Raw genomic sequence first — 24243 nt, 5'->3', positions numbered from 1 at the left:
TCATCACGATCCCACCTCATTAGCGGTGGAAACTGTACTGGACTATTTGCTCTCTGTCCGACGCTGGCCTCAAGTCTACCTCAATCAGAGTTCACCTCAGTGCCATCACTGCGTTTCATGAGCCTATCCTCGGAAAACCTCTCAAGGCTCATCCACTGTTTTCCCGGTTCATGAGAGGCCTCTTCAATGTCAAACCACCTCTGAAGCCTCCTCCTGTCGTCTGGGACCTGAATGTGGTTTTATCAGCCCTCATGAAACCCCCTTTTGAGCCTCTTGCCACAACTTCGCTCAAACTTCTAACATGGAAGGTGCTTTTCCTCATTGCCATCACCTCTGCCAGGAGGGTTAGTGAGATGCATGCACTGGTCGCCGATCCACCGTTCACTGTTTTTCACCATGACAAGGTGGTTCTGCGTACCCATCCTAAATTCCTTCCCAAGGTGGTCTCGGCTTTTCACCTCAACCAGTCCATCGTGTTGCCTGTCTTTTTCCCTAAACCCCATTCTCATCCTGGGGAACAGGCGTTGCACACGCTGGATTGTAAGCGTGCCCTTGCATACTACCTTGACCGTACCAGGGCTCACCGCTCGTCCCCTCAGCTCTTTCTGACCTTCGATCCTAACCGTCTAGGTCGTCCTGTCTCTAAACGGACGCTTTCCAACTGGCTTGCTGCCTGTATTGCATTCTGCTACGCTCGGGCCGGTCTCTCTCTGGAAGGAACTGTCACGGCCCACAGAGTCCGAGCTATGGCTGCTTCTGTAGCTTTCCTCCGCTCCACGCCCATCGAGGAAATCTGCAAGGCGGCCACTTGGTCCTCAGTTCACACGTTCACTACTCACTACTGTCTGGATGCGTTCTCCAGACGGGATGGACACTTCGGCCAATCTGTGTTACAAAATTTATTTTCCTAATGGCCAACCATCCCTCCTCCCTCTCTGTTAGCTTGGAGGTCACCCATGCATTAAGAATATGCTGCCTGCTTGTCCTGGGATAAAGCACAGTTACTTACCGTAACAGGTGTTATCCAGGGACAGCAGGCAGATATTCTTACGTCCCACCCTCCTCCCCGGGTTGGCTTCTTAGCTGGTTTATCTTAACTGGGGACCACGCTCTCCTCCGTCGGGCAGGAAGGCACTCGCGCATGCGCGGTGCGGCCAACTAGAACTTTCTAGTTAAAAAGGTCCGTACCGGGGCTCCATCGGTGACGTCACCCATGCGTTAAGAATATCTGCCTGCTGTCCCTGGATAACACCTGTTACGGTAAGTAACTGTGCTTTCTGAACCTTGCTATACATCTGGTGGGGATCCTCCAAAGAAGGCCAGAACTCCCTTCTACCAAGCTCTGCAGTAGGCAACAGCATCCTTGAGCCACTGACAACTATGCATGCAGGAGGTGCTGGCATCAGCGGCTTAGGGATCTTGCTGCTGCCTTGCCAAGCTTGGTAAAAGGCAGTTATGGCTACCTTCAGAGAAAATCTTCAGCTGATAGAGTTTGGGGGGATCCTCATTAGGTAAAGTCTTTAGATTTTGAGGTGGCAGAGAAAATTTTGTGCCAAGAAGGACATTAAGATCTGAAAATTGTATGGTGTTGGAGGTGAAAAATAGAAAAGAGATTCGTTATGCTGATACAGAAAAATCCTCCTTTGCAGTTGCTGGTCAAGTGATGTGGAACGATATGTCTGAGAATCTAAGGCTCTGTAGAAATGTACAGTAGACTTTGTTAACCAGAATTCAAGCAACCAGAAAAAAAATCAAATGAAAATAAAATCAATTTCTGGCGGAAATTTAAGTGTAAACTTGGCATGCCACACCTGAGTACGGCCACGCTTTGCCTACCACATGTCTGGTAGTTTGTCTGGAACAGTTTATGGTATGACATAGTAAAGGGTATCGACTTTAAACTTGATAGTATTCTTAACTACCAGTTTTATACCACCTTTTCACTATAGAGTTTTTCAGGAACCTCAGCGCCACCACTCAGAGCTCAAACTCGTTCATTGCTCTAAGCTTTATGTGTTAGCTCCTCATCGGATCCTTTTTTATTTTAAACTCTTTTTTGCTTTTGTAATGTGTATTATATTTTTGCCATTTAATCGGTTTAACCCTTAAGCTTGAAATATTAAGTTTTACTTAGCTTTATTTCTTGTGGTCTTTGGCTAGGGAAAACATCTTGCCGACATGTTTCGCTTTGCAGCTTTATCAAGGCTTTTACCCCTTACTAGTTTACCGCCAATACTTGTGACCACTCTATCCACGATAGAGTGGTCACAAGTATTAGCGGTAAACTAGTAAGGGGTAAAAGCCTTGATAAAGCTGCAAAGCGAAACATGTCGGCAAGATGTTTTCCCTAGCCAAAGACCACAAGAAATAAAGCTAAGTAAAACTTAATATTTCAAGCTTAAGGGTTAAACCGATTAAATGGTAAAAATATAATACACATTACAAAAGCAAAAAAGAGTTTAAAATAAAAAAGGATCTGATGAGGAGCTAGCACATAAAGCTTAGAGCAATGAATGAGTTTGAGCTCTGAGTGGTGGCGCTGAGGTTCCTGAAAAACTCTATAGTGAAAAGGTGGTATAAAACTGGTAGTTAAGAATACTATCAAGTTTAAAGTCGATATTGATTGAATAATCACCTTAAAATTATATAGAATAGTTGTGCATGGTATGCTTATAGTAAAGGGTATAGCACTAGTTAGGCCTATTTTTAATCATAACTTTCAAGCAACCACAAACTACATTTATCCAGCATCTTATCAATCCCCATGGGGGGCTGGTTAACTGAGAGTCTACTGTATTGCAGTTTAGGAAATAGTTGAAAACTTATTTTTTTCTCCAAAGCATTTAATTGAGAATAACAGAGGAGAAACTGTGCTGATAACCCATTTCAGCTCTTGTCTAGATAGGAGGAGAAACATGCTCATATTTTGCCTGATTTGATATTGTAGGGAGGTAGTATCTAATATGTATTTATGGAAAAGATGTATGAAGATGAGGTTTATATTAGAACGTGGGAAGTTACAGGTGGTTTGGGGTTTGGAAGTATTTTTATGTGTGTTTGTTTAAACAATTATAAATGTCTTTTTTTTTTTTTTGTAAATTGCCTATGGTTTTAGGTGGGTACCGTATTTCCCCATATATAGACCGTGGCTTATATATGGGTTTTACAAACCTGTGTATGGGGCACGGCCTATGTAGCAATTTTTAATCATCCCTTCCCCCCTCCCCCCAGCCCCGGTACCTTTTTTAAAACCCTCTCACTGAAGGCGGATGGCGTGCAGCTCGGGTTTGCAGTGGTGCAGGGCAGTCACGATCTCCTTGGCATCCGGCCTGCCCCCACACCGCTTGCTGAGTGGCTGACGTCAGTTCTCATGAGTCCCGCAAGAGCTGACGTCAGCCATTCACGCGGGGGGTGCCGGATGCCGAGGAGATCACAGCTGCCCTGCACCGCTAGAGACCCGAGCCACATGCCATCCGCCTTCAGCGAGAGGGTTTTGAAAAAGGTGCGGGGTGGGGGAGGTGATTGAAAAAAGCAGGGGAGGTACCAGAAGATAAGCCGCGGCTATTACCATGGGGTGGCTTATCTTCCATTTTTTGAACATAGGCCACCCTTTTCTGCGGCCTATACATGAGGGCAGCCTATGCAGAGGGACGGCCTATATGCGGGGAAATAAATAGTTTAAAATAAATAAATATCTGGAGCTCAGGCCCATCCAAAGGTCTGAAGAGCCCCTATTACTACAGCATCTCTGGGTTCTTATTTGTACTGATTCAATAACCCCTGGATTCTATATAGGTTGGCCAGAGTTGGACGTGCAAATTGGGGCACAGATTTGCGTATGATTAATGAGCCATTAACAATCAATAATTGGCGTTAATTGTCAGTCATTTGGGTTTACATGTGGATCTGCCCTTTGCCATGTTCTATAAACTGTGTGCCTAAATTGTATAGTGCACTACTCAGAAGGGGGCATGGCCTCCCCAAGGATAGGTGGACACCAATTGGTTCTTGCCCACCCATCTCCCTCTCGGCGCTGTACTTTTAAATCTTTGGGCAGCTGCCATGCAGCATCAATGCGCAGGCCTGCCTTGGAACCCTTCATTCTACTTCTGGGGACAGGCCTGCTCGTTGATGCTGCGCGGCGGCTGCCTGACAATTAAAAGTACAGCACCGGGAGGAGGTGGGTGGAGGAGTCAAGAGCTGGTGAGAGGCTGTGCTGCAGGATTCTGCTGGCTAGGGCGGAATCCTTGGGCCCCCCAAAACAAAACAGCGTTCTGTTGCCTATGAGCTGCGAGATCCGCGCAGAGCACTCCTTGCAGAATACTAGTTTAGTACAGATCTTCCCAGAGCTGAGCTTTGGGCTTCATTTATAGAATTCCTCACCACCCCCCAAAAGATCACAGCCCTACACCTCAAGTCTCTTATAAATGAGTCCATTGAAAGGCTGGAGAATACTCTTAAGCCAGGGGTGTCAAAGTTCCTCAAGGGCCGCAATCCAGTTGGGTTTTCGGGATGTCCCCAATGAATATGCATGAGATCTATTAGCATACAATAAAAGCAGTGCATGCAAATAGATCTCATGCATATTCATTGGGGAAATCCTGAAAACCCGACTGGATTGCGGCCCTCGAGGAGGGACTTTGACCCCCCTGCAGTCCTATCCCTTTACTCCCTGCAGTTTTCATGTTTTGCAGAGAGTAGCAGACGCTGAGTGAGGGGCAGTAACTGAAGAAAGTACAGCTAAGCGCACCCCAAAGAAAGAAGAGAAAAGTCACTTTTGAAATTCTTCCTGCTCAGATACGGGTTCACAGTTTGCTGTACAAGTCAATTTATCTCTTTACTATAATAAATCTGTTAAATGGTTTGTTGTTATTATGATCAAAGTTTGTTTTGGGAATAAACTTTTAAGACCCTTACCTACTAACACAAGAAAAAGGTTAATAAGCAAAGCCGAGATGTTTGGACGGTTCGTCTGAATTCCTGTTCAACGGATGCTTTTCTTGCTTGTTGTAACTGCCCCCCCTACCTTGTATAGGAGATCTGGACTTGGAGCTGCAAAAAGTCCCCTCGTGTATGGGTGAGCAGAGTCTGAGGTGTTGCGAGAAGTGAAGCTTACATGAGGGATTCCTCCTCCCAAGCAAGAGCTGGAGTTGGAAGCATGAAAAGGGGATCATCTTCCCTGAGACCTGGAGCAGTGTATGAGGCGAGAGCTCACTCATGTGAGAGTCAGCTGTTGTGTGTTTTAAGCAAGTTCTCCTCCTCTTCCTTTCCAGATGAGGTCCGAAGAGACCGCAGACTTGCTGGCAGAAAAGGCCCAGATCACAGAGGAGGAGGCCAAGCTCCTAGCGCAGAAGGCAGCAGAGGCGGAGCAGGAGATGCAGCGCATCAAAGCCACAGCCTTGCGGACCGAAGAGGAAAAGCGCCTGATGGAGCAGAAGGTGCTAGAGACGGAGATGTTGGCGTTAAAGATGGCGGAAGAATCGGAGAGGAGGTCAGAGTTCTTGCGCTTGATATTCCTGTCTTAAGCTAGGTCCTCCCACTTTAAGGCCTCCTCTACTTCTTACACTCACCCTTCTTTAGACAAGAGTGCAGAACACAAGATTGGTATTTTAACCCTTTACCAGAATGATGAAATGTGAATGTTGCTACTCCTTGGCTTTTGGCCAGGTACTAGTGACCTGGATTGGCCACCATGAGAACAGGCTACTGGGCTTGATGGACCATTGGTCTGACCCAGTGGAGTTATTCTTATGTTATGTTCTTATGAGTTAAGCAAGTAATAATAATAACAGTTTATATACTGCAGGACCGTGAAGTTCTATGCGGTTTACAATGAATACAAATGCTACCAATTGAGTAGAACTAACAAAGTTAGAGATTAGTGACTAACAGTTTTAGAGATCAGTTGTTTGTGAGAGAGATTGTGCAGATCAGCTACCTAAGTACTTCAGGAACAGATATGTTTTTAGGTATTTCCTAAATTCCCCAGAGTTATTAGCATGTATAAGTAATTTTTCCAGGTCTTTACCCCATAATGCTGCTTGATAAGAGAAAAGATGTTGTTACATCCTCTAACCGGTGGAGAGACAAACTTCAGGTGTGAGTTTCTCTTATGTTGAGAAAGAGAAGAGGTCAGTTATATATTTAGGGAGTAAACCGAATAGCACCTTAAAGCAAAAACATCCAAACTTAAACTTAGCCTATATAGAAGAATCAAGCCTTCCTCATCATCCCCTCATGATCAAGTCAGAAGTGTGGGTTTATGCTCCTCTACCATCATGTGGAGACAGAGAATGGTTTGATGTTACCCTGTGCAGGACCTATGGAGCCCTCAGATATCCAGCACTTCTCTGCCTCCAGTGCAGTTGTCGGAGCAAATCTGTAGTCAATAAGGTCCTCTTCTTTCAAAAGTCCCATCGCCCAACTTGGTCTGGCCTCTTGAGGCTCTAGATTTTGAGCTGCTTCCCTTCAAGACTTTTCTTTTAATTCCAAATTCTTTAGCACTCTCCAGACCAGTAGAAGTTAATCTTTACGAGTGAATATATATCCAATCATGACCAGCAGGTGGAGACTGAAAACAAAACTGTGGAATACTGTAGTACATAAGAGATACCTTTCCCTATTCCTATCAGTTTATTTCAGTCTCCAGCAGGTGTGAGTGAGCTGTATCCATCTCCCTTGGTAGGGCTGTTGGAATTTGTTTAGGGGTTTCTAATCCCTGTTTTTGGCCGGATTGAGCTTGGGTGGGCATCCCACTTCCCTCATGTCTCTTCTGCATACTTGGGGTTGGTGTACACTTCTGTAGTTATTTCTTCTGTCCTTTGCAGAGCAAAAGAGGCCGACCAGTTGAAACAGGATCTTCAGGAGTCACGTGATTCAGAGCGTCGGGCTAAACAGAAGCTTCTGGAAATCAGTACCAAAACGTCATACACGGTAAGGGGGATATTAGGAACAACCAGCAAAGTTCAGTATCCCTTGTCTTGCACAGATTGGTACTGATGGTGTAATTCAGTGTCCCGCTAACTTTTTTTTGCTCTAGCACACTAGTGGAGGAAATGTCTTTCTGTGGCACGGCCCGCCTCACACGAACCTCATCTCGTTTTCCTTGAGCTCAGGGCTATGTCTGAAGGGCCTCCGACGTTGACGTGATAACGTTGCACGCCTGTGTGCATGCACACGACGTCATCACGTCAATGCCCGCGCATGCTCGGAGGCCCTCCAGAAATGGCCCCGAGCTCAGGGAAAACGAGAGGAGGTTCATGTGGGGGTGGAGAGGAGGAGAGGTACCGACGCCAGAAGTGACTCAATCCCTAGTGGCACACCCGGAATCTCGCCATGGCACACAGTTTGCAATTCACTGGTGTAATCCTTTCTAACAAATGGAGACGAAGAGTAATGGCCTCAAATTGGAACGTTTTATTGTGTGTCCAAAGAGGTAGCATGAACCATGCAATTGAAAATGACCTCACAACCGCCACGCTGTGTTGGGGGTTTACGACTCGGCTGAATTCCAAATCCTTAAATGGTGGTCATGTAGGGTCATTTGTAATTGCCTGATTCATTCAACTTTTGACCCATAAAGCATTCCAATTTAATGGAGTCCTGAACTGTCTTTTTCCTTTTTTCTCCATTTGTTTTTTGTTCACGGGGGCTGTTGCCCTAGTTTGCTTTTGTCTGTAATCCTATTAGTTCTCCTTTCTGTATACCACGGTCATATCACCTCATGGACATATAGAAAGTATGTGCATGCTCTTCCCTGTGCTGACTTCCACTGACACCCACTTTGAATATTATTCCAGGGAATTCACTTGCTTACATTTGACACCTGCTTTTAACTACACATGTTTTCAGCGCTATTTTAACACATATATGACCGAATTTTAGAAAATGTGTTCTTCAATGTGAGTCTTTCCCATACCTTTCAAACTTTTTTTTTATTAGAAATATCAAAAGTACAAAGCCATGAATTTGTTACATCAAAACTCCCATCCAGTTCAAAGTCTTTCTCCAAACATATGTCCAAATAGATATTATATGCATCCCACGAGCCCTTGTTTCTTCTGAGACTCTTGATAGCAACATGTTACCCTCCCCCACACTTTTATAGGTGTAAGCTTACCTAAATATCAGGTGTGCAATTTTATAAAACTGTTGTTTTTTTTTTCAAAATCTTTATTCATGTTAATACATACATCAAGTGTACATTAAATACAAACTATCATAATACATTATCACTTGAAAATTCCATCACAATGTGTATCTAAAAGCTTTATATCCCACCCCCTCCCATAACCATACACAAATAATAAAATTCATATGTATATTAATCTTTTAAAAATATGCAATATATATATGCAATTCTTCCTAATTCCCCCACCCCTCCCTTCCTTCAATTATCACATAAATTATCATATAAAAAGAAGATTAGATGAGCCTATATCATTAAAAGAAGTAGAAACTGCATTGAAGTCTCTTAGAGTTGGATCCGCTCCAGGTGGGGATGGTTTTACAGTAGAATTTTATAAAACATTTCAAAATGCGTTACTCCCTCATTTATTAAATTTATATCAATATCAACTAAATAAAGGTTGTATTACAGGTACTATGGCAGAATCTTTAACTATTGTTTTACCTAAGCCAAATAGAGATCCTACTTCGGTATCAAACTATAGGCCGATATCTTTAATTAATGTAGATGGAAAATTACTGGCTAAAACTTTGGCTATGAGATTGGCTAAGGCTCTCCCTTATATAATTGATGTACATCAAACTGGATTCATTGCGAATAGACATTCTTCTAGTAACACAAGATTGACATTCCACACTTTAAATTTAACTAAAAATATGAATGATCCGGCTTTTGCCATATCTTTAGATGCAGAAAAAGCATTTGACAGAGTGGAATGGGATTTCATGTATCAAGCATTGGAATGGTTTGGTATAGGTTCAGGATTTATTCAAATGGTTCAGACTTTGTATAGCTCCCCTATGGCAAGATTATATATCAATAATAAAATGTCAATTCTTTAGCACTCTCCAGACCAGTAGAGGTTAACTTTACGATTGGGTATATATCTAATCATGACCAGCAGGTGGAGACTGAAAACAAAACTTTGGGACAGTATATCCTAGCCCCTCCTCTCTATTTCCCTCAGTCTTCTTTCAGTCTCCAGCAGGTGTTGAGTGATCTGTACCCATCTCCCTTGGTAGGGCTGTTGGAATTTGTTTAGAGGTTTATTGTCCCTGTTTTTAGCCGGACGGAGCTTGGACGGACTCTGTTTGGGGGTTCGTCCGACCTCGGGGGTGTCAAACCCGGCGGGTCACGAGCGGGGTCCCTCCCCCCACTTCCTCCACCTCCCCACATTTTTTTAGAGGAGCCTCAGCAGTAAGCCTTGCCCCCTAAATCAAGCAAGGCATATTGCTTCGAGAGCCTGTGGAGTCTGTTCTGTAAAAAAAAAAAAAAAATAAATAAAAAAATCCTGAGGTAGTGCTGGTCTGAAGGGTTGTTTCCCTTTAAGAAAACTGTATTTTACTGTATTTTTTCATGTAACCAGCACTTTTTTATAGCTAGGTCGCGTATGGAGCAATTGTGCCCTTCTCCGGGGGAGTAGGCCACAATTTTAGTCCAGCCGCGAGGCATTCGCGGCCGGCCTGAACTCGGCGGTTTGGGTCGGTGAGGTGGTGGAGCTCCGTCGGCAGCGGCTGCAGGCGCCCAGAGCTCCCCGCCGATGGTGCCTCGCGAGTCGGCTTGGAGCAGTGGGGAAGCCCGGTCTTCCACAACCGCCCACGGAGGGATTCCCCGAAGGTTTCCCTCTCAGCTGATTTTTTGACAGCTGATGCCGGCTTGCCTGCTTTAGCGGCTGAGACTATTCAGGTTTCTCAGCCGCTTCAGGCTATGGAGGGAGCTTTTTTGGCGGGAAAACCGCCATCTTCTCTGTCTGGCCCCTCCATTTTGTCTTCCACCTCAGGTGACCTTCCCCCTGTTTTGGCTAAGCAGGGGCAGGTTTCTGCTGGGTCCCCTGCTGTGGCAGGGAGTCCCTTGGGACCCTCGGGGGGTTTTTCCCCTGATTTTTTCTTTTCATTATGCAAAGCCTATTTTCAGGCGGCTGGGGGTCCCGGTTGCGCCCAGGGGGTCTCGGGGGGTGGGGTTTCCTCCGCGCTCCCTGCGGCTTTGCCTCTCTCGTCTGACGTGACGTCCCCTCCGCCGCCTCTCTTGTCCAAGCGTCCGCGGGTGTCGTGGGACGAGGATTTGTGGTCGGAGGAACGTGTCGGTCTGGAGGAGGACCTGGACCCTTCTGAGGAATTCCAGGACCCTCTGGAGGGGACGGAAGCTGGCGGCGGGTTGTCGGGTTTCCCGTTCTCCAGTGACGAGGCGTCCGTGGTGCGCCTTTTTCAGAGAGATGAGCTGCCTGACCTTATTCAACAGGTTTCTTCGGCTTTGCGTTTTGAGGACGCGCCGCCGGAGACTCCGCGTGTGGGGGACCCTCTGTTACGAGGGATCCGTTCCGTTTCCCGCTCTTTTCCTATGCATCAGGATATTCGGGATATTATTCTTGAGCAGTGGAAAACGCCGGAGACGCCGTTTCGGCTGGCGCGCAGCATGGCTCGCCTGTATCCCATTCCTGAAGGGGATCGGGCTACGTTAGCTTCGCCAGTCGTGGATGCGGTGGTCTCGGCTATTTCCAAGCGGCATACCGTGCCTGTTGAGGGCGGTTCTGCCTTGCGGGACTCTGAGGAGCGCAAATTGGAGACCATCCTTAAGCAAAATTTTCAAGTCTCTGCCTTTGGGGTCCAGGCGGCTATTTGTGGGGGACTGGTCGCTCGCGCCGTGTTTCGGTGGGCGGAGCGGGTCTTGGATCGAGAGTCTGACGACTGGTCTCTGGTGGATCAGGAGGTAGCGAAGATTGAGATGGCTGCCTCATTCCTCTCGGATGCTCTGTATGACTTGGTGCGGATCTCGGCTAAGTCCATGGCTTTTGGCGTGGCCGCAAGGCGTGTGTTGTGGCTGCGCGCTTGGGCGGCGGATGCTGCGTCCAAAGCTAAGCTTACTAAATTTCCCTTTCGGGGGTCGTTTTTATTTGGAGAGGACTTGGATAAGTTGATTCAGACTCTGTCGGACTCGAAAGTTCCCCGTTTGCCGGAGGACCGTGCCCGCCCGGCGTCTCGGGGTGGTGCGGCCCGGGGGCGTTTGCGGGAATTTCGCAAGTATCGCCCTGGGCGTGGGGCTGCTTCTTTCCAGTCTCCGGGGTTTTCCCGGGGTCGGTTCTTCCAGCGCATGCAGCCCTTTCGGGGGGCCCGTCGGGGGGCAGGGAATCCCTCCGCCGGTTCCCCCGCTTCCCGTCCTGCACAATGACGCCTTGCCGGCGCCCCCCTTGGTTCCGGTGGGGGCCCGGCTGCGCGACTTTTTTCCCAAATGGGCCGAGATCACGTCCGATCAGTGGGTCCTGGAGGTGGTGCGGGACGGTTATGCCCTGGAGTTCGCCCGCTCTCTGCCGGATTTTTTCCTCGCTTCTCCGTGTCAGACTCCTGGGAAGACGCTGGCGTTTCGCCAGACCCTTCAGCGCTTGCTAGATCTCAGGGCAGTAGTTCCAGTGCCCCCCCCGGAGTGGGGCACGGGCAGGTACTCCATTTACTTTGTGGTGCCCAAGAAGGAGGGGACTTTTCGGCCCATCCTCGATTTGAAAGGGGTCAACAGGGCTCTCAAGGTTCCCTCTTTCCGTATGGAAACGCTGTGGTCGGTCATTCTGGCGGTTCAGCCGGGGGAGTTTCTCACTTCTCTCGATCTGACGGAGGCCTACTTGCATGTTCCTATTCGGACCTCTCATCAGCGTTTCCTGCGCTTTGCGATCTTGGGTCGGCACTATCAGTTCTGTGCGCTTCCCTTTGGGCTGGCCACGGCTCCCCGGACGTTCACCAAGGTGATGGTGGTCGTCGCGGCAGCCTTGCGGTCGGAGGGCATCCTGGTACACCCTTACCTGGACGACTGGTTAATTCGGGCCAAGTCGTTGCAGGAAAGCTCCCGGGTTACGGCTCGGGTGGTGGAGTTTCTCCGGTCGCTGGGCTGGGTGGTCAACCTTTCCAAGAGTCGGTTGGTTCCGGCTCAGCGTCTGGAGTACCTCGGGGTGCTGTTCGACACCTCCTTGGGGAAGGTCTTCCTCCCAGAGGCCCGGGTGAGCAAATTGCAGTCTCAGATTCGCCTGCTTTTGGCGTCCCGGTGTCCTCGGGCGCGAGATTTCCTCCAGGTCCTGGGGTCGATGGCGGCGTCCCTGGACGTGGTGAGGTGGGCGCGGGCCCACATGCGTCCTCTCCAGTATGCTCTGCTCCGGAGGTGGTCTCCCCAGAGGCACGGGATGGATGTTCCGGTTCCCCTGCGAGGCTTGGCGCGCTGCAGTCTGCGTTGGTGGCTCCGGACCCCTCACCTAGTTCAGGGGGTGGGTCTGGATCTTCCGCAGTGGACGGTGCTCCTTACGGATGCGAGTCTCCTGGGTTGGGGGGCCCAGTGTCTGGGTCACTCAGCTCAGGGAACCTGGTCCACGGAGGAGGCCTCCTGGTCGATCAACGTGTTGGAGACCAGGGCGGTCCGGCTGGCGCTGTTGGCTTTCCACTCCCTTTTGTTGGGCAAGTCGGTCAGAGTCCTGTCGGACAATGCCACGGCGGTGGCTTATGTCAATCGTCAGGGGGGCACCAAGAGCACTCTGGTGGCGCAGGAGGCGGCTCGGCTCATGGTTTGGGCGGAGTCGCATCTTCTGGACCTCTCGGCCTCTCACATTGCCGGGGTAGAAAACGTTCAGGCGGACTTCCTCAGTCGTCACTTCTTGGATCCGGGAGAGTGGTGTCTCGGCGCCGAGGCGTTTCAGTTGCTAGTGCGTGCTTGGGGGCAGCCCCTGATGGATCTGATGGCTACAAGTGGCAACGCCAAAGTACCCCGCTTCTTCAGTCGTCGCAGGGACGGTCTGGCCGAGGGTCTGGATGCTCTGGTCCAACCGTGGCCAACGGAGGGGCTGTTGTATGTGTTCCCTCCTTGGCCATTAGTGGGCAGAGTACTGCTTCGCATTGTTCGCCATCCGGGGCTGGTGGTCTTGGTGGCTCCGGATTGGCCTCGTCGTCCGTGGTATGCGGATCTGGTGAGGCATCTGGTGGCGGATCCTCTTCCTCTGCCTCTCGAGTGCGATCTTCTGACGCAGGGTCCCATTCCCATGTTCGACCCGTCTCCCTTTTGTCTTACGGCTTGGCTCTTGAAAGGGGCCGCCTGAGTAAGAAGGGATATTCCGACAAGGTGATCTCTACACTTTTGGGGTCCCGGAGGCTTTCTACCTCTCGGGCTTATGTACGGGTTTGGCGTCTTTTTGAGGAATGGTGCCGAGCGCGGGGAGTGGTCTCCTTTCGCGCTTCTCTGCCTAACATTCTAGAGTTTTTGCAGGATGGCCTGGATAGGGGCCTGGCCTGGTCTTCTCTTCGGGTTCATCTGGCGGCCCTGTCGGCTTTTCGGGGGCTGGTGACAGGTCAGCGTTGGTCAGCCATTCCTGATGTGATTCGCTTTCTTAGGGCGGCCAAGTTGATCAGGCCTCCCATAAGGCCCTCGATTCCCTCTTGGGATCTCAATCTGGTTCTCTCTGTTCTAGTGCGCCCTCCTTTCGAGCCGTTGGATGGCTGTTCGTTGAAGGACCTTACGCTGAAGTCGGTCTTTTTGGTGGCCATTACTTCTGCTAGACGGGTGTCTGAGCTACAGGCTTTCTCTTGTAGGGCTCCCTTCTTGGAGTTTTCGAAGGAGCGGGTTGTTTTGCGGCCTGTTCCTTCCTTTCTGCCGAAGGTAGTTTCTCCTTTTCATGTCAATCAATCGGTGGTCCTCCCGGTCTTGGGTAGTCGGGAGGGTTCTTCTGAGCAACGACAGCTGCGCAAGTTGGATGTCGGTCGGGTCCTCCATGCTTATGTGCAGCGGACCCGGGATTTTCGGAGCTCCGATCATCTCTTTGTGCTTCTGGCGGGTCCTCGTCGGGGGGCTGGCGCTTCTAAGGCTACTATTGCGCGTTGGATCAAGGAGATGATTGCTTCCGCTTATCTTCTGAGTCAGAAGCCGGTTCCGGAGTTTCTCAAGGCTCATTCCACTAGGGGTCAGGCGGCTTCTTGGGCTGAGTCGTCGCTCGTGCCTCCGGTGGATATTTGTAAGGCTGCAGTTTGGTCCTCCTTGCATTCATTTGTTCGGCATTATCGGGTAGATGTTCAGGCGCGTCGGGACGCGGTGTTCGGTGAGCGTGTTCTGGTATCGGCCCTTCGGGGGTCCCGCCCGTGAGAGGGACTGCTTTGGTACGTCCCAATCGTAAAGTTAACCTCTACTGGTCTGGAGAGTGCTAAAGAAGGAGAAATTAGGTTCTTACCTGCTAATTTACTTTCTTTTAGCTTCTCCAGACCAGTAGAGGTCCCCACCCTGTCTGTTGTTGTTGTTGTTGGGGCTGTTGCGCGGGCAGTTTTTGGTTTTTGCTGCGGGTTCTAGTATTTTTCTAGGGCCGGGGAGAATTAAAGAACAGCGGCTGTGGCTCGGCTGGCTTAGCTGGCGAGCTGTGGGGACCTTCTTCCTTCGGGAATTTCTCCTCTGCATTTTCCAACAGCATTTTTGGGTATGTTATTTGTTACTCCTTTCGGAGTATTGTTTTTTCTCTCTGTTGTTTTCCAGTTCTTGGTTCTGCTTGGCTATTCGGCAGACTGAGGGAAATAGAGAGGAGGGGCTAGGATATACTGTCCCAAAGTTTTGTTTTCAGTCTCCACCTGCTGGTCATGATTAGATATATACCCAATCGTAAAGTTAACCTCTACTGGTCTGGAGAAGCTAAAAGAAAGTAAATTAGCAGGTAAGAACCTAATTTCTCCTTCGTTTTCATTTACATAGGGGAGTTAGACAGGGTTGTCCACTATCTCCTTTGCTTTTTGATATAGTATTAGAACCCCTATTATTAGCTATTAATCAAGCAAAGGGGATACAGGGTATTCCTCGTAACGATTGGGAATATAAGTTCTCTGCTTATGCAGACGATATTTTATTATATTTGAGAAATCCTGTTTCCTCCATTCCTTGTTTGTTAGACTTGATAGACAAGTTCGGTAAATTTTCAGGATATAAAATAAATTGGAATAAGTCTGAACTTCTTCCACTCAATGTACATTGTTTAAAAAGTATGTTTGAGTCCTTTTCTTTCGTTTGGAAGGATGATGGTTTAAAATATTTAGGAATATGGATTAAAAATACAGTAGATGAGACTGTAAAAGAAAATGAAAAAAGGCTGTTAAAAAAGGTTACGGAATTATGTGAGCATTGGAATCCATTACATTTATCTTGGTGGGGGAGAGTTCAAACAGTTGAAATGATGATTCTACCTGTAGTTTGCTATCAAATGGGTATGATACCAGTATTTTTTCATGGATTTTTTTTATAAAAAATTGAACTCGATTATTATAAAATTTATTTGGCTTGGTAAAACTCCTAGAATTGCTATAGCATCTTTGCAAAGACCAATTAAGGAGGGTGGGGTAAATTTTCCAAACTTTTATAGGTACCATCAAGCCTATATTTTACGTCAAGGTATGTATTGGGTCCTCCCGGATCTCATTGAGTATACTCCTGATTGGTTATATTTGGAATGGCGACTCATGTTTCCTTTACATCTTTCTCATGTGCTCAGTATCAAGATGCCCAGATTGTACAAAGAAAATAGAATTCTAATGGATACTTGGAAAACATTACGGTTTGTCAGTAATTTAACAGCAATTACTATTAATAACTCAACAAATCAATCCATATGGCTAAACTCCAAGATTCAAATTGGCGATTTCAAGATCGTCTGGAAACATTGGATAATTGCAGGTATCAGAACTTTAAATGATGTAATTACTAATGGTAAGCTGCTGGATTTTACACAATTGCAACATAAATTTGGGCTTCACAAATCGCAATTTTTTCGTTGGTTGCAATTGAAGCAGGCCATTCAGGCAGGGTTCCCTGAATGGAAAAATTTGAATACTCAACCTAGCATAGAATTTTTATGTTTTCAGGCGGACTTTCTGGGACTTTCTGGTATAAAACTATTAGTGAATTGGTTAAAAAAAAGCCTAAAAATACTCTTAGGGATATTTGGAGCATTGAGATCAAGCATGATATTTCAGCATCTCAATGGCCACAAATTTGGTCTTGGAGAATGAGATGTACAATGTCAACGTCTATGAAACAAACTTGGTTTTTTCTGTTACATAGAGCTTTTTGGACCCCAGTTAGATTGCAAAAGTTAAATAGTTCTTTGTCTAATAGATGCTGGCATTGTAATCTGGATATGGGGACTTTAGATCATCTTTTGTTCTATTGTCCCCATATCTTAGCCTTTTGGAACTCAATCTGGGATCAAGTAAATTGTTTATTGGAAAATCACGTAGCATTAACTTATGATACTGTACTTTTTGGTATGTCTATGAGAAAAAAGAGTCAGATATCAATGTGTAATAACAAACTTTTATCCGGAGTGGCCATTCAACATATTACTAATAACTGGAAAGACCATAGTAGGCTCAATTTTAAATTTTGGTGGAATTCAGTTTGCCACATATACAGAATGGAAAGATCAATAGCGGTGCAAAATGGAAATTATAAAAACTTCATTAAAATTTGGGAACCATTAACGTCCTTTTGTCATGATTGATGCCATTTTCCTAATATTTCTATATTTAATATGTAAGATAAGGGTGGGGTGGGGGGAGGGTTTCTATTACATGTAAAATAAAAATTACTAAAAGGATTTCAGGATGGGAGAGGGAGGGTTATATTTACAACTATAAGTTATAATGATAAGATGTACAAGTGGTTAAATCTATGTTATTGTGTTGCAATTTTTGTACACTTGATGAAAGTTTTAAAATGAATAAAGAATTATTAAAAAAAAAAAAAAAATTATCACATAAGGAAAAAGAATAATAAATTAACATTAATCATTAAATGCCTTTGAACATTTCCCTTGTTGTATCCATTTTTTAAAAATGTTTCAACGTTTTTTAACATGGGCATATAAATGTTTGTTCCAGCACATACATATTTATGTTAATAGCAATATAAATGTTTGTGCTGGAATATAAACATTTGTTAGCCATTTTAAGCACACAAACGTCTAAATTCTGATTTTTACAAATATGGACATATTTATTTATTTTAGTACTAGTGTTTAAGCCCATTACATTAACGGGTGCCAGAGTAGATGTCTATCTGTCTTTTTTTTTCTTTATCTCTCTCTCTCCTTGGACGCTGTCTGTCTGTCATTCTTTCTGTCTGTGTCTCTCCCTGGCCCTCTGTCTGTCTGTCTTTCTTTCTGTCTCCCTGGCCTCCTGCCTGCCTTCTGTGTTGCGCCATGCTTGCCTGTCTCTCCGTGGCCCCCTTCTGTTCACCCCCCTGCCCCCCAGCACACCCCTCCCCCAAAGAAGCCCCCTTTCCCTCTCCCCCTGGCCCCCTGTTGTGCTATGCCTGCCTATATTTTTCTGTTGTGCCATCCCTGTCTCTCCGTGGCCCCCTTCTGTCTTCCCCCCCCAGAGCAAAGCTGTCTGCCCCCAGCACACCACTCCCCCCAAAGCAGCCCCCTTTCCCTCTCCCTGATTGTCTCTCTGTGGCCCCCTTCTGTCTCCCCCCCCAAAGCAAAGCTGTCTGCCCCCCAGCACACCCCTCCCACCAAAGAGAACCTGTAACACAGGTATGACACCCTCCAGCTGTTCCTCTCAGCTATCTGGAGAGAAACCGCCACCACCGCTCAAATTCCTCCACGCGCCGATAACCGTCCAAGCCACCACACGCGCCTCAAACCGCTGCACGCTACCAGCCATTGTAAGCTGCTGCACATGCCTCAAGCTGCTGCTCGTGCCGTAAATAGAATACGGCCATGGAGGGACACAGCACGATGTCAGGTAGCACAGCCTCCTAAGTGCGTATGCGCACTTAGAGGATTATTATAGAGGATTTATATACCACTTATAACCTAAGTGGTTTCCATTCATGTACTCAAGCATTTGTCCGTATCTGTCCTGGAAGGCTCACACTCTATCTAATGTATCTGGGGCAGTGGGGGATTAAGCGATTTGCCAAGGGTCACAAGGAGCAGCATGGGATTTGAACCCATTTCCCTAGGGTACATATTGGAGGGGAGCGTGGTGTGCGTGTGTTTCAGACAAGCCTAAAAAAACCCCCATTTCCTATTTCAGAACTTCCAAAAAGATTGATATTGGGGTTTATACTTGCAACCCGGGATGTCTTAGTTTCAGAAAAGTACTCCTAAAGAGCAGCACTCCATGGACAGCATAAAAAGGGGAGAGGGGTGTCCATTTCCTGGATTCCCCTGTGGTTAATATGTCACCTTCTGATACCTCTTCCTCCCTCTCCCATCCCCCACCTAAAAAAATGAATCTGGCATGGAATACCAGGCTCTGTCACAGCTTGGGAAAAGCATTTTATGCATTTGTAAAGTAAGCACGTAATCATTCTTAGGAGACAGTGTCAGCGGAAGCATGGTTTTGATGGAAATGCGTATTCTTTAGCATCCCTCCAGACCAGCACAGACGAATGGGTTTACACTCCTCTACCAGCAGGGGGAGATTGCGACACATTGACTTTTGGCATTAATACAAGTAGGCTGTGCACTGCAGTCCCATCTACAATCAGTCTGTGCTCGTTCTCCAGCAGGTGGAGGTGGTAAGCCTGTGCAGTCTTTCCTTTTGATAGTTAGGGCCTGTTGGATCCGATTAGTGGCCTTTTTCCCTTTCTTATAAGGGTACATCCAATAAATGCTCATATCATCCTTGTAAAATAAAACCACAAGGGTAAATCCCTCCACTGAATCAGTCTATTGGAGCATCAGGGGTGCAGCCCAATTAGCTCTTTCATTTCCAAACTCCAACCCACGTCTTATCATTCCCTCTGTAATTCCCCCACCTGAGCACTGAGTATTTGATGCACCGTCTTGTCCAGTTTGTCTGTCTTGACTAGCTTGTAAGCTCTTTTTTTAAATTCTTTATTCATTTTTAAACTTTCATCAAGTGTACAGAAATTCATAATAAACACAATTAATTTAATCACTTGAACATCTTATCATTATAACTTATAAATACAAATGTAACCCCCCACCCTCCCTCAAAGCCCATAAATCATTATAAGATCATATACTTGAAACCCTCCCCCCACCCAATACTATATGGTGTATAATTAATAGAAAAATGGCATTAATCATGACAAAAAGATGTTAATGGCTTCCATATTTTAATAAAATTTTTATAATTTCCCTTCTGTACCGCTAATGATCTTTCCATTCTATATATGTGACATAATGAATTCCACCAAAAATTAAAATTAAGCCTCCTATAATCTTTCCAATTATTAGTGATATGTTGGATGGCAACTCCCGTCATGATCATTAAAAGTTTATTATTAGACGATGATATCTGACTCTTTTTTTCTCATAGACATTCCAAATATCACAGTATCATAAGATAACTCTGCATGATTTTGAGCAGGGACAGTCTCATCTGTGTTGATGTACAGCGCTGCGTATGTCTGGAAGCGCTATAGAAATGATTAGCTTAAATCATCATCAGTCCATTTTTTTCAGTTTTTTAAATGAAATTCCCTTCCTCTTTTTATTCAGTTGCTTGAAACAAATGCTTTTAAATATGTACCAAAAATATGAAGTGAAGTGATTGAGTGCCTTGCTTTGGTCTTTATAACATAAGCCCCCTTTGGACTTTACACATAGATGACCTGCTCTTAAATTACTCCCTGCATGACTACCTCATCTTTATTCATAATTAGCATTTGTGTGGGTTGTTTTTTTTTTTTTAATTCTGCATTGATACGGTTAACCATTGCCCAAATCAGTCTACTGCTAGTAGAGTTGGGGGGGGGGGGGTCACACTGGATCATGGTTTCTCAAACTGCTGTCGTGTGAGGTGCAAGCGATGGAGGCAACGAGTCATTTCCCCTCGGCTGCAGAGCTCAGTCGGTGCTTCAGCACGGGCCAACCCGCTGTGCTCTCACTGTGCCATTTCTGAGCTCTTCGTGCTCCTGTAATTTTAACCACTGTGCTCAAGAAATTGCTTTGCTTTCCTCCTTTTCTCTTGTGAGAAGGTTTTGCTTATGGTCCATGAAAAGAGCTGGAACATTAAGCTTGGCCAAAGGTGATTAACGCAGGCTCTGTTTGTTTTAGCCGACGATTACAACCACAACAGCACTGCCCACCGAACTCCCCAGCTTCAACGTAATCAGCGAAAGTCTCTCCTTTGACTTCAAGGACACAGACATGAAGAGACTGTCCATGGAGATCGAGAAGGAGAAGTACGTTTGCCAGCAGTTTGTGCTCACGCTGGTACACATGCACTTGGCTTGCCCTGCCATTTGAATTGGTTTTAAATTTCATTTCGTACGTACCGCCTGCAAGCACAAAAGCTATCAAAGCATTGTACGTTCAAATATAGTAGGTATTTTTTTCTCTCTCTCTGGACGGTTTACAATTTAAGTTTGTACCCGAGGCAAAGGAGGTTTTAAGTGACCTGAATGTACACTCTTGAGTGTGCTTGGACTCAGTTGGGGGGAGAGGAATTCAGCTGGAACAGTCCCTTTTTTTGGTCGGCCTTGATGAAGGGGAGAAGGGAGAAACTGGGCTGATTTTTATTTTTCAGTGACAGTGCAGAAGGGGAATCCTGCTGTTAGGGGTGGGGGTGATTTTTTTAAATTTAGAGTCAGGAGGAAAAGTAACATTGCTCCAGGGAAATATTTTTTTAAAGATAAAGAAACATTGGGAAGACACGGTCTCTTTTTCCACCACCTCAGTCTCCTGGAAGAGGTGATGGAAACAGAGACTGTGTCTGAATTCAAGAGGGCCTAGGATAGGCACATGGGATCTCTCAGAGAGAGAAAGAGATAATGGTTACTGCGGATGGGCAGACTAAATGGGCCATTTGGCCTTTATCTGCTGTCATGTTTAAATGGAAGGAGTTCTGTTGTCCTGGGACCTAGCTTATATGGAAAGAGCGGGGGGGGGGGGGGGAGTTGCTGCTGCAGGATTCCTTGATTTATTTTGGGAGATCAGGCAGAAGGGGGGATGGGAAAAGGCCAGCAGCAACCCAAACTTCCTTCCACCCATCCAATAGTTTTGTTCCCTATCTGAACATAAGGCCAGTGGGAAGGAAGGAACAAGCATCCGAGATAGGGATGGGCTCTTTATTTAGGAATCTGAGCTCCCTCCAACTCTTCTGTAAACATCTGAAAACCTGGCTATTCTCAAAAATGTAACTCTTCCTCACTCTCTGATTATTCTAGTCCTCTAAATTTCCTCTTCATCCTTCCCTCCTCTGGAGTTACCCTAACTCCTGTTAACCGTGTCTAGCTTTGCGAATGTAGAGATGATGCGGTATACAAACCTAAGGTTTAGTTTAGTTTAGTTTAGAGAGGGTATGGGAGAGAGAGAGGAAGAGGTTTTATGACTTGGTTAGTCTTTTAAAGGCAGGAGGGTTGTCTGGATAATATTAGGCCTGTTATTTGGCCAACAAGATTGTCCAGCACTGACTGGCCAAATTTTAACTGTATCCTCTTTGGCTAAATTCTATGCAGGCTGTATTTTGCCTGGACACACTTTAGCTGATCAGCAGGGGAGGGGGGAGATTGATTACAACAGCAGTGTTTGTCCGACAAACTCTTTGAATATTGACCCCCTCTGGGGTACGGATTCATCTTATGCATATTCACTTTGAACATCCTGAAAACCTGAACTGCTGGGCAGGCCTCGAGAACTGAACTTGAAAATCACAGAGCTGGTCCTTCCCTGGGGTTTTGGGTGTTCTTGCCCGGTGCTCAGCTTTAGTCCTTGTCATCTTTTTGGCAGAGTGGAGTACATGGAGAAGAGTAAACACCTGCAGGAGCAGCTGAACGAGCTGAAGACTGAGATTGAATCACTGAAGCTGAAGGAGCGAGAGACGTCGCTGGATATTCTGCACAATGAAAACACAGACCGAGGCAGCAACAAACAGAATACCATCAAAAAGGTACCACAACCTCCCATCCTTTATACACTGCATGTAAACTAGAGAATGACACGGTGACAAAATTTTCCCCATCAGGAACTCATTTTCCCATCCTGTCCCCTTGAGTTCTTTTCCTGTCCCTGCCCCATTCCTGGAAGCTCCATCCTCATCTGCACAAGCCTGAAACACTTTTAAATCCTAAGTGGCAACATTCTAGAGCTGAGATTGTGATGTCATAATGCCTCATTCCACCAATGCCTAAGCTCCGTCCTCACCTGCACAAGCCTCAAACACTTTAAAATCCTAAGTAGCAACATGCTAGAGCTGAGATTGTGATGTCATAATGCCTCATTCCACCAATGCCTAAGCTCCGTCCTCACCTGCACAAGCCTCAAAACACTTTAAAATCCTAAGTGGCAACATTCTAGAGCTGAGATTGTGATGTCATAATGCCTCATTCCACCAATGCCTGAGCTCCGTCCTCATCTGCACAAGCCTCAAAACACTTTAAAATCCTAAGTGGCAACATTCTAGAGCTGAGATTGTGATGTCATAATGCCTCATTCCACCAATGCCTAAGCTCCGTCCTCATGTACACAAGCCTCAAACACTTTCAAATCATAAGTGTTCAAGGCTTGTTTGGTTAAGGCACAGCTTACAGGAATGGGGCAGGGACAGTGACAGAACTTGCAGGGACAGGACGGTGAAATTGAGTTACTGTGGGGCTGGGGAAAAATTTGTCCCCGTGTCATTCTCTAATGTAAACCTCCTTCCTTCTCACATTTTCCCCCCATCTCATCAGATATGTTCTCATCCTCCATGAAATGTGTAATCATTTGTGCTCCTTCCTTCAGACTGGCACAGCTCAAACACACTGTTAAACTGCTGCCTTTCTCCCCACATACTCTGCCTAAGAGCTCCTCCCCTTCTGTCATACTTTGGCACTGATTGAATAATCCAGGGGAGATGTCTGTCTCCATTTTATCTGCTTTAGTATGGGAGGAGCTCCCATATCTTTTATTCCCTATTGGAGTGAACTGAACCTCTGCTTCTGTTTGGAAATTGGAATCCAGGATTATTATTTTTTTGCAGATAATTCTTCCATTGTCTCAGTCCTTTGGGAATGTTAGTATGGAAATAACGGCTACCTCTTTTCTTTGCCTTTTAGAAATTTTTTTTAACAGATTGTGAGTTCAGTAGAAAGGACCAGTCGCTTGTGTAAAAAACTGGCCTGCCCTGACTCTTCTCTCTCTGGCTCCCCCGACTCTCCTGTGCTCTGCTGCCCTTCCCCGCAGTGCGTGGTGTAAAACACGCAAAATATCTGCCCGATTTAAAAAAAATGTAAAAAGCCGGCAGAAGCCCTGACAGCAATGACAGGAGGCTGCTTCTCCTATCACTACTATCAGGGTTTAGCGATCCGTGCAGTCGATTAGGGGGGGGGGCGTGCCTCCGAGCGCCACCATTTGCATGCAGATGGTTGGTGAATCGGTTGGCCTGCCTCCAATCGCACACGGATCGGAGAGTTAGTGAATCTAGCCCATATTTCTTTATAACTATGGCTAGGTCTGAAGGCTGTGCCTCAAGCAGTCTGGAGGAGCGCTATCAAGATGATGCAGGGTTTAGGTCTGTCTTACAGACTTAAAGATATATGTCCTTAAATAGAAGGTGGAGTATGTGAGAGAGAGACCTCAAATGGGTCAGTTAAATCATGAAAGGGCAACCATTTTTTTTCTCTAGTAAGAAAGCAACTGCAGAACCAGAGATCGAGAAGTGTCTGTGGTATTAATAGTAAGACCATAAGAACATAAGCAATGCCTCTGCTGGGTCAGACCTGAGGTCCATCTTGCCCAGCAGTCCGCTCACGCGGCGGCCCAACAGGTCCAGGACCTGAGCAGTAATCCTCTATTTATAAGCATAACCTTACTGGGTCAGACCAATGGTCCATCAAGCCAAGTAGCCCGTTCCCACGGTGGCCAGTCCGGGTCACTAATACCTGGTCATAACCCAAGAAGTAGCAACATTCCATGCTACCGATACAGGACAAGCAGTGGCTTCCCCTATGTCTTTCTCAATAACAGACTATGGACTTTTCCTCCAAACTTTTCTTAAAACCAACTATGCTATCCGCTCTTACCACAACCTCTGGCAACGCGTTCCAGTTGAACTGGAAACTCTTCATCTACCACCGTGTCTTGTGTTTCTAAGACAGCTCCT

General features: G+C 46.3%; 1 protein-coding gene across 1 annotated transcript in view; it reads left to right on the top strand.

Moving 5' to 3' along the window:
- Positions 1 to 24243, top strand: part of NF2 (neurofibromin 2) — a 190145-nt gene that overhangs the window by 130634 nt on the left and 35268 nt on the right. Inside the window, 4 exon segments of the mRNA XM_033954223.1 lie at positions 5274 to 5491; positions 6828 to 6933; positions 20217 to 20344; positions 21891 to 22050. Coding sequence (XP_033810114.1) covers positions 5274 to 5491; positions 6828 to 6933; positions 20217 to 20344; positions 21891 to 22050 — 612 coding nt within the window.

Source organism: Geotrypetes seraphini, chromosome 8, assembly GCF_902459505.1.
Source record: "Geotrypetes seraphini chromosome 8, aGeoSer1.1, whole genome shotgun sequence".
NCBI lineage: Eukaryota > Metazoa > Chordata > Amphibia > Gymnophiona > Dermophiidae > Geotrypetes > Geotrypetes seraphini.
This window is presented reverse-complemented; position numbering and strand designations above follow the sequence as displayed.